This window comes from Oncorhynchus nerka, linkage group LG14 (genome assembly GCF_034236695.1).
Source record: "Oncorhynchus nerka isolate Pitt River linkage group LG14, Oner_Uvic_2.0, whole genome shotgun sequence".
NCBI classification, from domain to species: domain Eukaryota; kingdom Metazoa; phylum Chordata; class Actinopteri; order Salmoniformes; family Salmonidae; genus Oncorhynchus; species Oncorhynchus nerka.
In genome coordinates this window covers 76,556,376-76,571,382 of record NC_088409.1, presented here as the reverse complement: position 1 = coordinate 76,571,382, position 15,007 = coordinate 76,556,376, and the positions used below count along the sequence as shown (strand labels likewise).

At 42.9% G+C, this 15,007-nt stretch overlaps 1 protein-coding gene across 1 annotated transcript; it reads right to left on the bottom strand.

Moving 5' to 3' along the window:
- Window positions 1-22: 22 nt before the first annotated feature.
- srpra (SRP receptor subunit alpha) lies at window positions 23-14,653 on the bottom strand. The gene is made up of 14 exons (XM_029681302.2): window positions 14,301-14,653; window positions 12,934-13,017; window positions 12,632-12,795; window positions 12,252-12,412; window positions 11,755-11,917; window positions 11,496-11,652; window positions 11,108-11,244; window positions 10,863-10,981; window positions 9,786-9,872; window positions 9,431-9,603; window positions 8,964-9,177; window positions 8,586-8,749; window positions 1,398-1,496; window positions 23-1,049 (listed from the first exon to the last, which is right to left on the bottom strand). Exons 1-14 carry the CDS (start codon window positions 14,421-14,423, stop codon window positions 921-923), a joined length of 1,974 nt encoding a protein of 657 aa, XP_029537162.1. The 5' UTR covers window positions 14,424-14,653; the 3' UTR covers window positions 23-920.
- Between the last annotated feature and the right edge of the window lie 354 nt (window positions 14,654-15,007).

Below are 15,007 nucleotides of genomic sequence, written 5' to 3'. Positions count from 1 at the left end.
GGTTGGAATTGTAAGACGTATGTTCCATGCCATCATAGCAGCTTTATTTAGAAATGTTTACATTCTCAAATGACAAATCTATACAACTCTTGATTCTCATTGCACTACTGCAAATTAAAAGGGACTGGAAAAATGTAAGACTTGTATTTGTTTTCAAAATGACAAAGGGGAAGAAATTGAAAAAGCTAAAGTCAAGGCCTAGTGCTCCAGTTGTAGACCCTGGAGGACAACCCCAAAAAGTCTATAAGTTATTTTTTTTCAACTCGACCACAAACTGAAAGATCATTCAAGTCTCCAATTGCAGAGGAAGAAGGGAGCATTGGGATGGGGGTTATAGCAGTCCATCCAGAGAGCTAGAAACAGAAGGTAATTACTGGGTTTGTTGAAGTTTCAGATCTCAGCAGACAGACGGTCACCCGTGTAGTGGTGATGCTTCAGGGAAACGGATAGGATAGGCACTATGGTCACTAAGCTTTCCTCTGGAACGGGGCAGCTGCTGAAACGTGTCGCATCCAGCAAGCCTTCATAACTGACATGTTCTCGTTGAAGTGAAGGGGGAAAACAGACACCAAATGCCAGGAAGTGAATTTGACAATGAGTAACCTGTGAGTGAGGACAAATAAATATTCTCTATTTGATCAGATAAAAAGTCAGGAAATGTGTCTCGAACTTTAAAGCAAAATTGAGGTACTTTTGAATTTGGCCCAACTGTTTACAGCAAGAGACTCTTGCTTAAAAGTCAACACCCACCCCTTTCCCAGATGGAGTTGGGAGGAAGCTTGTGTGTTTTGCATTTGGTGCTATGTGGAGGGTTAGGATGTGAGCCACAGGACAGGGTTAGCAGGACCGGACATCTCAAAGCGCTGTGTTTAGTTGGCTTTGTCACGATAGTGGTGAACACGGATGCAGGCAGCAGCCACTCAGGCCTTCATGAGGGCGCCCACAACAGCACGGGCGTTGAGGCTCCGCAGGTCATTGTAGGTCTGCCCTGTGCCCACAAACACAATGGGCTGGCCTGTGATGTAGGTCATTGAGATGGCAGCGCCAACCTGAGGGGAGGAGTGACATCAGCTTTGCAACCAAAAACCATGCAGACTTCTGTTCTGACACAATCCGATAAGGATGTCAAAAAGCTTGGACTTCCTATCAATAAAAAACATTGTTTACAGGGACTTCTGTTAAGCCATAAGAATCTAAGCTGGGGGGGAGCGGGGTTCTACTAAACTATATGGAATTATTTTATTATGGTTATACCAAGGATAATTTAGCTAATTGATTTAGAGTTATGAAAAATGTAATAGATTTTTGGCTTTACTATTAGCCCATAAAAACAGTCCCCCAAAAATATAAAAAAATAAGCTTGTTCTGAAGTGTCTGTAGTCAAATGACATACGAACCTTGTCATCAATGGTGTCAAACTTGGTGAGAACGATCCCGTCGATGAGACGAGGCTTATCAGACATGGAGTGATCAGCCAGCGCCTGGTTAAATTTCACCTGCAAGTATAGTATCGCACTCATTATACAGTGTAGAGTGCAACATAAAACAGCTATGCAAATCAACAAAACAGTTAGTCTATATATATTTTAAAGGCGGCAGGTAGCCTAGCAGTCAAACGGACTGGGCCAGTAACCCGAAAGATCGCAGGTTCGAATCCCGGAGCAGACTAGGTGGAAAAAGCTGCCGATGTGCCCTTGAGCAAGGCACTTCTCCGATAAGTTGCACTGGATAAGTGTCTGCCAAATTACTTAAATGTGCCCTCTGCACGACAAGTTAAAATACCATTTACAGAGCATTCGGTAAGTATTCAGACCCCCCCGACTTTTTCCATATTTTGTTACGTTACAGCCTTACTCAAATAGATGAAATTGCTTTTTCTCCCTCACTAATGTACACAATACCCCATATTGACAAAGCAAACCGGTTTATAAATCTTGGCAAAAAAAAGTAATATCACATTTACATAACTATTTAGACCCTTTACTTTGTTGAAGCACCTTTGGCAGCAATTACAGCCTTGAATATGACGCTACAAGCTTGGCACACCAGTATTTGGGAAGTTTCTCCAATTCTCTGCAGATCCTTTCAAGCTCTGTTAGGATGGATGGGGAGCGTCGCTGCACAGCTATTTTCAGGTCTTTCCAGAGGCCAGGCTCTGGCTGGGACATTCAAGACCTGTCCTGAAGCCACTCCTGCGTTGTCTTGTCTGTGTGCTTAAGGTCGTTGTCCTGTTGGAAGGTGAACCATCACCCCAGTTGGAGGTACTCCCATCTCCACAGAGGAACTCTGGAGCTCTGTCAGAGTGACCATCGGGTTCTTGGTCATCTCCCTGACCAACGCCCTTCTCCCCCAATTGCTAAGTTTGGCCGGGCGGCCAACTCTAGGAAGAGTCTTGGTGGTTCCAAACTTCTTCTATTTAAGAATGATGGTGACCACTGTGTTCTTGGGGACCTTAAATGCTGCAGAAATGTTTTGGTACCCTTCCCCAGATCTGTGCCTCGATACAATTCCTTTGACCTCATGGCTCAGTTTCAAATCATATCACATTTTATTGGTCACATACACATGGTTAGCAGATGTTAATGTGAGTGTAGCGAAATGCTTGTGCTTCTGGTTCTGACAATGCAGTAATATATAACTAGTAATCTAACACTTCCCCAACAACTACCTAATACACACAAATCTAAAATGGGGAGAATGAGAATATGTACATATACGGATGAGCGATGTCTGAGCGGCATAGGCAAGGTGCAATAGATGGTATAAAATAGTGTGTAAACATTATTTAAAGTGGCATTGTTTAAAGTGACTAGTGATCCATTTGTTAAAGTGGCCAGTGACTGGGTCTCCATGTAGGCAGCAGCCTCTCGGAGTTAGTGATTGCTGTTCAGCAGTCTGATGGCCTTTAGATAGACAGCTTTGATCTACCTGTACTGACCTCGCTTTCTGGATGTTAACGGTGTGAAGAGGCAGTGGCTCTGGTGGTTGTTGTCTTTCATTATATTTTTTGCCTTCCTGTGACATCGGGTGTTATAGGTGTCATGGAGGGCAGGTAGTTTGCATCCGGTGTTGCGTTGTGCAGACCGCACCATCCTCTGGAGAGCCATACGGTTGAGGGCGAAGCAGTTGCCGCACCAGGCTGTGATACAGCCCGACAGGATGCTCTCGATTGTGGATCTGTAAAAGTTAGTCAGGGTTTTGGGTGACAAGCCACATTTCTTTCTTGTCTGTGTGGGTGGACCATTTCAGGTTGATGTGTACGCCAAGGACCTTAACTTCCCACCTTCTCCACTACTTTCCCGTTGATGTGGATAGGGAGGTGCTCCCTCTGCTGTTTCCTGAAGTCCACGATACTCCTTTGTTTTGTTGAGTGAGAGGTTGTTTTCCTGACACCACACTCCGAGTGCCCTCACCTTTTACTGTACCTGTAGGCTGTCTTGTCGTTGTTGGTAATCAAGCCCACTACTGTTGTGTCGTCTGCAAACTTGATGATTTAGTTGGAGGCGTGCATGGCCACACAGTCGTGGGTGAACAGAGAGTACAGGAGGGGGCTGAGCACGCACAGTTTTGAGGGACAGCGAGGTGAGGATGTTTCCAATCTTCACCACCTGGGGGCGGCCCGTCAGAAAGTACAGGACCCAATTGCACAGGGCGGGGTTGAGGCCCAGGGCCTCCAGCTTGATGATAAGCTTGGAGGGTACTATGGTGTTAAATGCTGAGCTGTAGTCAATGAACAGCATTCTTACATACAGTTGAAAGTTTGCATACACTTAGGTTGGATCAGTAAAACGTTTTCAACTACTCCACAAATTTCATGTTAACAAACTATAGTTTCGGCAAGTCGGTTAGGACATCAACTTTGTGCACGACAAGTCATTTTTTCAACAATTGTTTACAGACAGATATCACTTATCATTCACTGTATCACAATTCAAGTGGGTCAGAAGTTTACATACACTAAGGTGACTGTGCCTTTAAACAGCTTGTAAAATTCCAGAAAATGATGTCATGGCTTTAGAAGCTTCTGATAGGCTAATTGACATCATTTGAGTCAATTGGAGGTGTACCTGTGGATGTATTTCAAGGCCTACCTTCAAACTCAGTGCCTCTTTGCTTGACATCGTAGGAAAATCCAAAGAAATCAGCCAAGACCTCAGAAAAAAATGTGTAGACCTCCACAAGTCTGGTTCATCCTTGGGAGCAATTTCCAAATTCCCGAAGGTACCATGTTCATCTGTACAAACAATAGTACGCAACTATAAACACCATGGGACCATGCCGCCGTCATACCGCTCAGGAAGGAGACGCGTTCTGTCTCCTAGACATGAACATACTTTGGTGCGAAAAAGTGCAAATCAATCCCAGAACAACAGGAAAGGACCATGTGAAGATGCTGGAGGAAACGGGTACAAAAGTATCTATATCCACAGTAAAACTAGCCCTATATCGACAACCTGAAAGGCCGCTCAGCAAGGAAGAAGCTACTGCTCCAAAACCGCCATAAAATAGCCAGACTACGCTTTGCAACTGCACAAGGGGACAAAGATCGTACTTTTTGGAGAAATGTCCTCTGGTCTGATGAAACAAAAATAGAACTGTTTGGCCATAATGACCATAGTTATGTTTGGAGGAAAAAGGGGGAGGCTTGCAAGCCGAAGAACACCATCCCAACCGTGAAGCACGGGGGTGGCAGAATCATGTTGTGGGGGTGCTTTGCTGCAGGACGGATTGGTGCACTTCATAAAAAAGTTGCATCATGAGGAATGAAAATGGGGATATATTGAAGCAACAGCAACACATCAGTCAGGAGGTTAAAGCTTGATCGCAAATGGGTCTTCCAAATGGACAATGACACCATACTTCCAAAGTTGTGGCAAAATGGCTTAAGGACAACAAAGTCAAGGTATTGGAATGGCCATCACAAAGCCCTGACCTCAATCCCATAGACAATGTGTGGGCAGAACTGAAAAAGCGTGTGTGAGCAAGGAGGCCTACAAACCTGACTCGGGTAAACCAGCTCTGTCAGGAGGAATGGGCCAAAATTCACCCAACTTATTGTGGGAAGCTTGTGGAAGGCTACCCGAAACGTTTGACCCAAGTTAAACAATTTAAAGGCAATGCTACCAAATACACTCAATTATTATGTAAACTTCTACCAAATACTAATTGAGTGTATGTAAACTTCTGACCCACTGGGAATGTGATGAAAGAAATAAAAGCTGAAATAAATCACTCTACTATTATTCTGACATTTCACATTCTTAAAATGAAGTGGTGATCTTAACTGACCTAAGACAGGGAATTTTTACTAGGATTAAATGTCAGGAATTGTGAAAAACTGAGTTAAAATGTACTTGGCTAAGGTGTTTGTAAACTTCTGACTTCAACTGTAGGTATTCCTCTTGTCCAGATGGGATAGGGCAGTGTGCAATGTGATGGCATCGTCTGTGCTCCTGTTAGGACGGTATATTCAAACTGAAGTGGGTCTAGGGTGGCCGGTAAGGTGGAGGTGATATGATCCTTGACTAGTCTCTCAAAGCACTTCATGATGACAGAAGTGAATGTTATGGGGCGGTAGTCATTTGGTTCAGTTATCTTTGCCTTCTTGGGTACAGCAACAATGGTGGCCTTATAAATTCACTCACAGAGTCAGCGTATAGGTCAATGTTATTCTCTGAGGCTGACTGGAACATATCCCAGTCCTCGTGATCAAAACTATCTTGAAGTGTGGATTCCGATTGGTCAGACCAGCGTTGAAAGGTTCTAGTCACTGGTACATCCTGTTTGAGTTTCTGCCTATAAGACGGTAGGAGCAAGATGGCGTCGTGGTTGGATTTTCCGAAGGGAGGGCGGGGGAGGGCTTTGTATGCATTGCGGAAGGTAGAGTGTATTACCCCCAGCGTGTAGTGCAATCAATATACTAATAGACTTTAAGTATCCCTTTTCTCAAATTTGCTTTGTTAAAATCCCCACCTACAATAAATGCAGCCTCAGAATATATGGTTTCCAGTTTACATAGAGTCCAGTGAAGTTCCTTGAGGGCCATCTTGGGGGTCTGCTTGAGGGGGAATGTACACAGCTGTGACTAACTGATGAGAATTCTCGTCAGTTATAGTTTGTGGGGAATTCTAGGTCGGGTGAACAGAAGGACTAGAGTTCCTGTATGTTATGATGATTACACCATGAGTCGTTAAATCATGAAGCATACACCCCCGCCCTTACGCTTCCCAGAGAGGTGTTTAATCTCTGTTGGCGCGATGCATGGAGAAGCCCGGTGGCTGAACCGATTCCAAAAACATATCCAGAGAGAGCCATGTTTCTGTGAAACAGAGAATGTTACAACCTCTGTCTCTCTGGAAGGCAACCCTGGCTCGAATTTCGTCTATCTTGTTGTCAAGAGACTAGACAATGGTGAGTAGTATACTCGGGAGGGGTGGGCGATGTGCACGTCTACGGAGCCGGCTTCTGGGATTAGATACATTGTCCAGGGTGGTGGTCCAAACAGAGGTTCCACTTCGGGAAAGTCGTATTCCTGGTCGTAATGTTGATAAGTTGACGTCGCTCTTATATCCAATAATTCTTTCCGGCTGTATGGAATAAGACTTAAGATTTCCTGTGGTAATAATTTAAGAAATAATACATTTTAAAAAATTAAATTCTGCATAGTTTCCTAAGAACTCTGTCGGCGCCATCTTGAGAATTTTGCACTGTCAACTGTGGGACCTTATATAGACAGGTATAGGTCTTTCCAAATCATGTCCAATCAATTGAATTTACCACAGGTGGACTCCAATCAAGTTGTAGAAACACCTCAAGGATGATCAATGGAAACAGGATGCACCTGAGCTCAATTTTGAGTCTCATAACATAGGGTCTGAATACTTATGTAAATAAGGTATTTTACTTGTAATAAATTCGCTAACATTTCTAAAAACCTGCTTTATGGAAAAAGGGTTGTAGTAAATACAGCTAAAGCTTTTCTTCGGGTCGTTTAACTCCAAACGGTGTAAAAAAAAAAAAGATTTTGGATGCAGAAACGCTTTCAGTGTAAACTTAAACGACAAAAAAAAGAAAGTATGTGGAAAGATAATGGACCTATATATATTATTTTATAATATAATCTTTGAGAGGTAACAATAGTCAAAATAAAAACTAGACAGTCGGGGAGAATTGACAACTCCAAAAACAATTAATTTAGCATGATTACATTTGTTATTGTTTTAGCAAAATAACACAGAATTAGCCATGGCAAAATGCATAGAATTTCAAGAAACTAGCTTTAAAAGAGCAAAGTTCTCTCAGCTGAATGCAGGAAATTGTCTTAGAAATGTAAAAAAATAAAATAAAATGTTTCTACACCGCCAAGATGGCGGCCCCATTTTCAACCAGAAAAAACCCTGAAGCTATAGCATAATCCAAAATAAACTCAGAGTATCTAAAACGCATCCGGAATTCTTTGACAGTTGGTCTGTTTTTTACCTTCTAGGGATCAGAGTTTCAGAGGCATATTAAACAGTAGGATGTTATGACAGTGGTCACAAACCTTTGAGTCAGATCACTTTCTGAATCAAAATGCACGCCGAGATCTAACGCTCTGATTTTTTTATTAACATGACTTTAAAAAATGTAAGCTTACGCAACATTAACCAATTAAAAACAGTACTGTAGCAATGAAGTTTGTGCAGTAAGCTATAGGCCCAAAACATTATCACCGCATACTGAATTTGCTTGAATTTACCTGCCAATGGATTGTTGTGGTTTGGGACATTTTTTAAAATTATATTTCAAAATTTGAGGTATTACTTGTGAGGCACAGCTGAGTGAGCATACATTTAAATAATTTCCTTTTTATTTTACTGGGCTGATGGTGCCTGCATCTGATGGTCAGTCTCAACAGAGGGAGAGAGCAGCAGACTGAGGGTCCGTCTCTTAATATCCCTCCACTCTCCCTTTCCTCCACTGACCAAAAAAGGACACCGTCTTCCAGCTGATGGCGAAACTCGAGTCGCACTGCATTATTTCTGCCTCATGCACAAATTCATGTTCTTACTCCTACGAACAGAGAAAGTGAAATATTCCTTGATATGAAAAAGACCCAAACCGCTAATAATAACGCAAGCCTATAGATACACTTTCCTACTCATTCATTACTGCTGCACTGCTTGTTGTAGCGCTGAGTAGAAATAGGAAGAATGTACATTTTATGGCTTATAAAAGTGTTGAATACAAAGTGTTGACAGCTCTGAGTAAGAACTTAAACTCACTAATAAAAACAGCAGCTCTTTGCTGTATTTGTTGACAGTCTCTCTGGTCTTGGTTTTAAACATTTTGAAATCTCACTGTATCAATTTTGCTGTAGCTTTCTTTTATGCCTGCTACATTACTGCAGACTCGGTTATCTGAGCAATCTGATTGGCCAGCGGTAGCATAGTGCACTTGGCAGCACCTACCACCAACAGCCGAGACTAATAAAAAAAAATAGGAACAAGGCTTTATCGTTGGGTTTTTTACATAAATGTTTGGCAATCGACTAGAAATGCCTTGGAGATCGACCGGTTGGTGACCACTGTTGTATAAGGACTCACCAGCTGGTCCACAGCCTCGTTGCCCACTAGAGCTTCCCCCACGAACAGCACCAGGTCAGGCATGTTGACAGCTATCAGCTTGGCCAGAGCCGTCATCAGGGGGGTGTTGTCCTGCATCCGCCCAGCAGTGTCCACCAGCACCACATCAAAGGCCTGGTTACGGGCTGGACAGAGAGACAACAAAGGATTTCTTCACTTGGTTGAATGAACGTCTGACTTGGTCCATATACTCAGTTAATATGCGAGACAATAAGAAACATTCGTGAACCCCTCCTACAGATCACCATACATTTATTTGAGGACAGACAGAGCTATGGCATACTATGGGGCTAGGATGACCTAGTCTATGAATGGCAAGCTGGGGAATGGTATGGTTACCATAGGCGATAGCCTCCATGGCGATGCCAGCGGCGTCCTTCCCGTAGCCCTTCTCATAAAGCTGCACTATGGGCCGTCCCCCGTGGTCCTGAGGGGGGTGCAGGGAGTTAAGGCGGCGCTGGTGGGTACGCAGCTGCTCCACGGCCCCCGCACGGAATGTGTCACAGGCTGCTATCAGCACGGTGAAACCATTCTCGATTAGCCAGAAAGAGATCTACACACAGACAGAGGATGTAGGGTTTCAGCAAATAAAAAATAATTTCCCTGCTGGTTTTTCTGTGGTCTGAATGGGGGCTTCCCAGGTATTCGGTGGCCTATGTATCTAGACAGCCTGGAAAGGTCCAACCAGGACCTGGTTTGGTTAAATGGATACAACCCAGGTTTGAAATACCCAACAATACCAATGTTTTCAATATGACGGATTAAAAAAATAAATAAATAAATACGGACACTATGGTGGATCTCACCTTGGCCAGGTTGGTGGACTTTCCGACCCCGTTGACCCCACAGAAGGTGATGACGAAGGGCCTGCGCTGGCTACGAGCCTCCAGGACGTCTCTCAGGATGTCCACACGCCGCTTAGGCTGCAGGATCTGGACCAGGGAGTCCTGCAGGGCCCCCTTTACAGTTGAGGCCACAGCTATTACAAGAGGGGGGGGGGGCTTTATCAGAGCAAGAGGGGTACTCTGAACTGTTGTGCAGCATCTTCATCTCTTTGGGGGTGTGAAGTCTATCTAGTTCACTTAAATCTCTCCACAGGTGAACTCATTATATTGTGGACTTATTCTACTCAGTGGCTATGTGGAAGACAGTTGTACTCACTGGTGAAGGTGCCCATGACTTTGCCCTCCAGTTTCTTGGCTACAGAGTCACAGAGTTGGGAGGCAATTTCGGCTGCTACATTCTTAGCTGAAAAAATAAATGAGAAAATTCTACGAATACAAGTCAAATGTGAAGCTTTTCCCCTCAGGTGACCTAGGACACGTACAAATCTATGTTGAACAGTTAATTACACTCCCGTACAGATTTATTTTGACAGTGAAGCTAAAACTGTTGTCTCTATACTCCAGCATTTTGGATTTCAGATGAAATGTTTCATAGAAGGCGACAGTCCAAATGTCACCTTGTATTTGAGGGGATTTTCATACGTATCTGTTTTACTGTTTAGAAATTAAAGTACTTTATGTATCTAGTCCCCTCCATTTGAAGTGCATGTGGATGCTACCATGATTACGGATAATCTTTCATTAATAATGAGTGAGGAAGTTAGATGCACAAAGATCATACACCCAAGGCATACTTACCTCTCACTATTACCAATAACAAGGGAGGCTACATTTTTTTGGGGGGGGTATGATATTTATGTCTCTAACTTCCTCAATCATTATTCTCAATTAATTCAGGATTATCCAGATTAATGTAGATGTGTTCAGGAACATATATTCTTATTTACAATAAGCGACTCCAAAGACAATACATTATGTACCACTAATTTCTATTGGGCACATCAATCTGAAACACAATCAATACAAATTTCAAATATTTACAACATTGTAGTCACAAGATTGATGTAGCCATTGCATGCAAGGAATATGGGACCAATACTAAACGTTTGACCACCCCACAAGTTCATTTGTCCAAATACTTACAACCTTCAAATGGAAGGGACTAGATACATAGGGCTTTCATTTCTAAAAAGTTAAAACAGATATGAAATACCCTCAAATAAAAAGGGTGACATTCTGTATGGTCACCTCATATGAAACACTTGATCTCAAATCCAAAATGCTGGAGTATAGAGCAAAATAAAAAGTTTTAGCTTCACTGTCCAAATAAATATTAAGGGGAGTGTATGTGTTAAGAAACCGATACTGTAGTGGGGAACAGAGGAGTCCATACCGATGAGGTGGTCCCTCATCTTGTCCAGAACTGGCTCCATGTCCTCCTGGCTCAGACTCTTAGAGCCCACCAGGCCCTTCAGCATCCCAAACATCCCTCCAAAAGCACCCTTTTTGGGGCTGAGGAACATTTTAAAAAGGACACTTAGACAGGAGCAACAGGGCACAACATCACATTCATATCATCTTCCATTCCTCAGCCATGCTTCCTATTATCTGACACATTAAATAATCAAAGGGTCTCACATTTTCTTGCTAATGTCAGCAACTACCACCCTCTCCACAGCATCTTCTTCCTCCTCCTCCTCTTCCTCATCATCTCCCTCGCTGGACTCGTAATCCACAGCGAGCAAGTCACCCTTCATCGAGCTCAGCTGCATCCCCTGGACAACAAGACAAGACTTTATTAAGATGTGCAATTCCTATAAACTAAGCACTTCTACACCACATGGGCCTTATTTATCAAGGTACCAACAGAGCATCCCTGAAGGCTATTAGCTCTAGTCTGGTTAAACCAGACAGACCGCTGCGCTCACCATTATTTCACTGCATTTAAATAATGTGAGCGCAGCATTTAGTCTGGTACAACCAGGCTATATTAGCTCTGCTGCTCTCAAACCCAACAGGCACATACCGGGTCAGCTTGAGCATCCAAGCCTTGGTCTCCAGCAGCATGGGCTCCATTGCCATTGCTCTGGCTGTAGTCCAGTTCTTTGGTGCTGCTGCCACCCAAGGTCCACACCCGCTTCTCTTTCCCCTTGGGTTTCTCCTTCGCAGGCTTGGGGGACTTACTGGAAGGCAAGAGACAATGTGACTTCCAGTACTGAAGCAACTGTCAGCAACATTCCAAATTAGAACTTTAACCACATTGGGTCCCTCCCAACCCCACTCACCTGGGCTTCTCCACAGGTGCCCCCATGCGCTTGCGGATAAACTCCTCTCTCTTCTTCTGAATGATCTCCTCCTGGGTCAAGCCTTGGTTACCGTTCTCTTCTGTCTTCTGGGCACTGGCTGGAGCCTTAGCTTTTTCCCCTTTCACAGGCTCAGCAGCAGGAGCTAGGGGGGAAAATATCAGAAACTAACCACATCCACACAAACATTATCAATGTCCCCATCACAGGAGGTTGGTGGCACCTTAATTGGGGAGAATGGGCTCGTGGTAATGGCTAGAGCGGAATAGTATCAAATACATGATTTCTATGTGTCTGATGCCATTCCAGTTGCTCCATTTCAGAAAAATATTATGAGCCGTCCTCCCCTCAGCAGCCTTCTCTGGTCCCCATGAAATTAAAACATGAAGAAAAATGGACCGGTTTCAAACAGAAATAGTATAACCATGACAAAGTGCTTGTATTCCAGCACCTTCATAATAATCATGTCAAACCCTTACCCTCTTTTTTGGCATTCTTATTCTTCTTGCCACCCTGTTCCTTGCCCTTATCCCCTCCCTTCGTCTCGATCATGGACTTCACAGTTTTCTGGGATTTCAGGGAAGCATTGAAGCTTCTCATGGAGGTGGGACCTCGAGCTTTGCTGCTCTCCTCCGCCTCACTAGAGCACAACAGGACAGTAACATTTGAGTCAAAGCACTTAGAATTTCACTATAGTTCAAGTTAAATGCTATTTTGTACAAGTAGCCTTCAGGTCCTTGTAGACCTGTGAGTTGGCAACTCAACAGCTGGTTGTGTGTGTGAGATTCAGCAAATTAGTTTGAAAACAGAATCTTCTCTTTATGCACCAGTATCAGCCCTAAGATATGACACTGCTTACCGAAGAAGCATTTTGAAGTCATCCTCAAACGCAAAATGGCTGTTCAACAGCGCAAGGGCCCCCTTTTGCTCCAGCTCATTCTTATAGCGATCCCTGAAGTGGAGCTGTACGTCATCTATGAACTTGTCAACATACGTCAGCGTCAGGATTTTTTGAAAACCCACCTACACAAAAAAGAGAAGCATGGTCAGTTTGGAGTCCATAGACTGCATGAGAAGAAAACACTTCTGTATGTTAGTATGGTATGTTCCTTCAGGAAATAGTAAATGTTATAATACACTGCAGTTCTCTGTGAAACTTACCACAAAAACCAGCTCAAACTCATTATCGAGTTTGTACTTAAGACTCAAGGCATCATGAGAATAGGAATTGTTGCCACTGCGTTCCTGAAAAAAAATAAGAGAACCATTAACATTAATACTGTAACACTGATCAGAGGTTATCACTGAAATGAAAACATTTCTCTTGAACACATGTTCTACACTGAACAAAAATAAAGATGTAAAGTGTTGGTCCGATGTTTCATGAGCTTAAATAAAATATCCCAGAAATGTTCCATATGAACAAAAACCTTATTTCTCTAAAATGTTTGGCAAAATGTGTTTACATCCCTGTTAGTGAGCATTTCCAAGATAATTCATCCACCTGACAGGTTTGGCATATCAAGAAGCTAATTAAACAGTTTGATCATTACACAGGTGCACCTTATGCTGGGGACAATAAAAGGCCACTTTAAAAATGTGCAGTTGTGTCACACAAGACAATACCATAGATGTTTCAAATTTTGAGGGAGCATACAATTGGCATGCTAACTGCAGGAATGCCCACCAGAGCTGTTGCCAGAGAACTGAATGTTAATTTCTCTACCATAAACCACCTCTGTCATTTTACAGAAATTGGCAGTACTTCCAACCAGCCTCACAACCGCAGACCACGTGTGGGCAACCGGTTTGTTGACGTCAACGTTGTGAACAAAGTGCTCTATGATGGCTGGCGGTGGGGTTATGGTATGGGCTGGCGTAAACTACGAACACAATTGCATTTTATCAATGGTAAATTGAATGCACAGATACCATGACGAGATCCTGATGTTTTCTGATCCAGACCACCTACCTTACCCCTTTTTTATGTATTTGTATTCCTAGTCACATGACATCCATAGATTAGGGCCTAATGAATTTTTTTAAATGTACTTATTTCCTTATATGAATTAACTCAGTAAAATCTTGGAAATAGTTGCGTTTAAATTTTTGTTACGTATAAATACTTGATATCTAGCTAGCAACGTGGTAATAGTCTTGCATTTTGTGATAATCCCACTAGGCTGTGATATTGTGATGTGGCTGGCAAAATAACAACCTGTGCGCGTGTAACCCCCAGTTTCCAAATCCCCCATGTCTGTATTACGCAACCATATACTAGCTAGCGCAATCGTAGCATTACCAAGCTAACAAGTGCGCTAGCTTTACCAATATATACATCCTATTTAGTTTAGACGAAGAAAAATGTACATGATAGGTGTATCTACGAAAGCTACGTAGCTAAATTAGCAAACCAGTTTGTTGATGAAGTGGCGACGCTCTGGCGCATGCTGAAAAACAACCATTCATACACACCGCTATGCTGCACAGAAACATGACAGCTGTCACTTGATTTAAGTATTTCTCACCTGAAGGATCACGGAGCGGATCAGCGCGTTGACAGGCCCGGTGAAGGACTCTGTAACACCGGTTCCCTGAAAACACCACAACACTATGCCCCCCTTACTAAAGATGGTGAAGAAATCCAGCATCTTGACACCACGTACACGAAATAATATACCAACGTAAAGAAAACAAACTAACAAAAACGTTAAACGGAAGGGGGAAAAACGCTATAAATAACTTATCGAAAGAATATTTTAAGTGGCTTCGCCTCCAGAAGGAAATCTAATCAGATATACAGTATCTGATGAAAAATTTCCTCCAAAGTCTAGCTACCTCCACTAACACTGTTTTAGACACGTCAGTTGCAAGACCAGGAAATGACGTTTTCTTCCGGAGATTTCTGATTCTTCTTCTTTTTCTTTGGAGTTCAACGGCGGTTGGCATCCACTATGCCTCATTACCGCCACAAACTGGACTATAATATAAAATCATTGTACTTTGTGATACAAAACGGGGAAAGGAAAAACAAAAAGTAAAACTACAAAAAAACACCCTTCCAAACTGTGGTGGCAGAATTTGTGTTGAGCTGTTGAAACGTCTCAAGGGATATGTTCTGTGTTGGACTGTGATGTAATGCCTTTCATAGACTCCTGGTATGTATGCACCCTAACACAAGGCTATTGTGTTCCGTAACTGTTGCTGGTACAAAATAACTGTTTTATTGTGTTAT

Coding starts and splice junctions, on each gene's coding strand:
- srpra (XM_029681302.2), bottom strand. CDS start 14,423: ATGCTGGATTTCTTCACCATCTTTAGTAAGGGGGGCATAGTGTTGTGG. Junction 12,413..12,631: donor GACTTCAAAATGCTTCTTCG/GTAAGCAGTGTC, acceptor GTTGTGCTCTAG/TGAGGCGGAGGAGAGCAGCA. Junction 9,604..9,785: donor AGTCATGGGCACCTTCACCA/GTGAGTACAACT, acceptor CTCTTGTAATAG/CTGTGGCCTCAACTGTAAAG.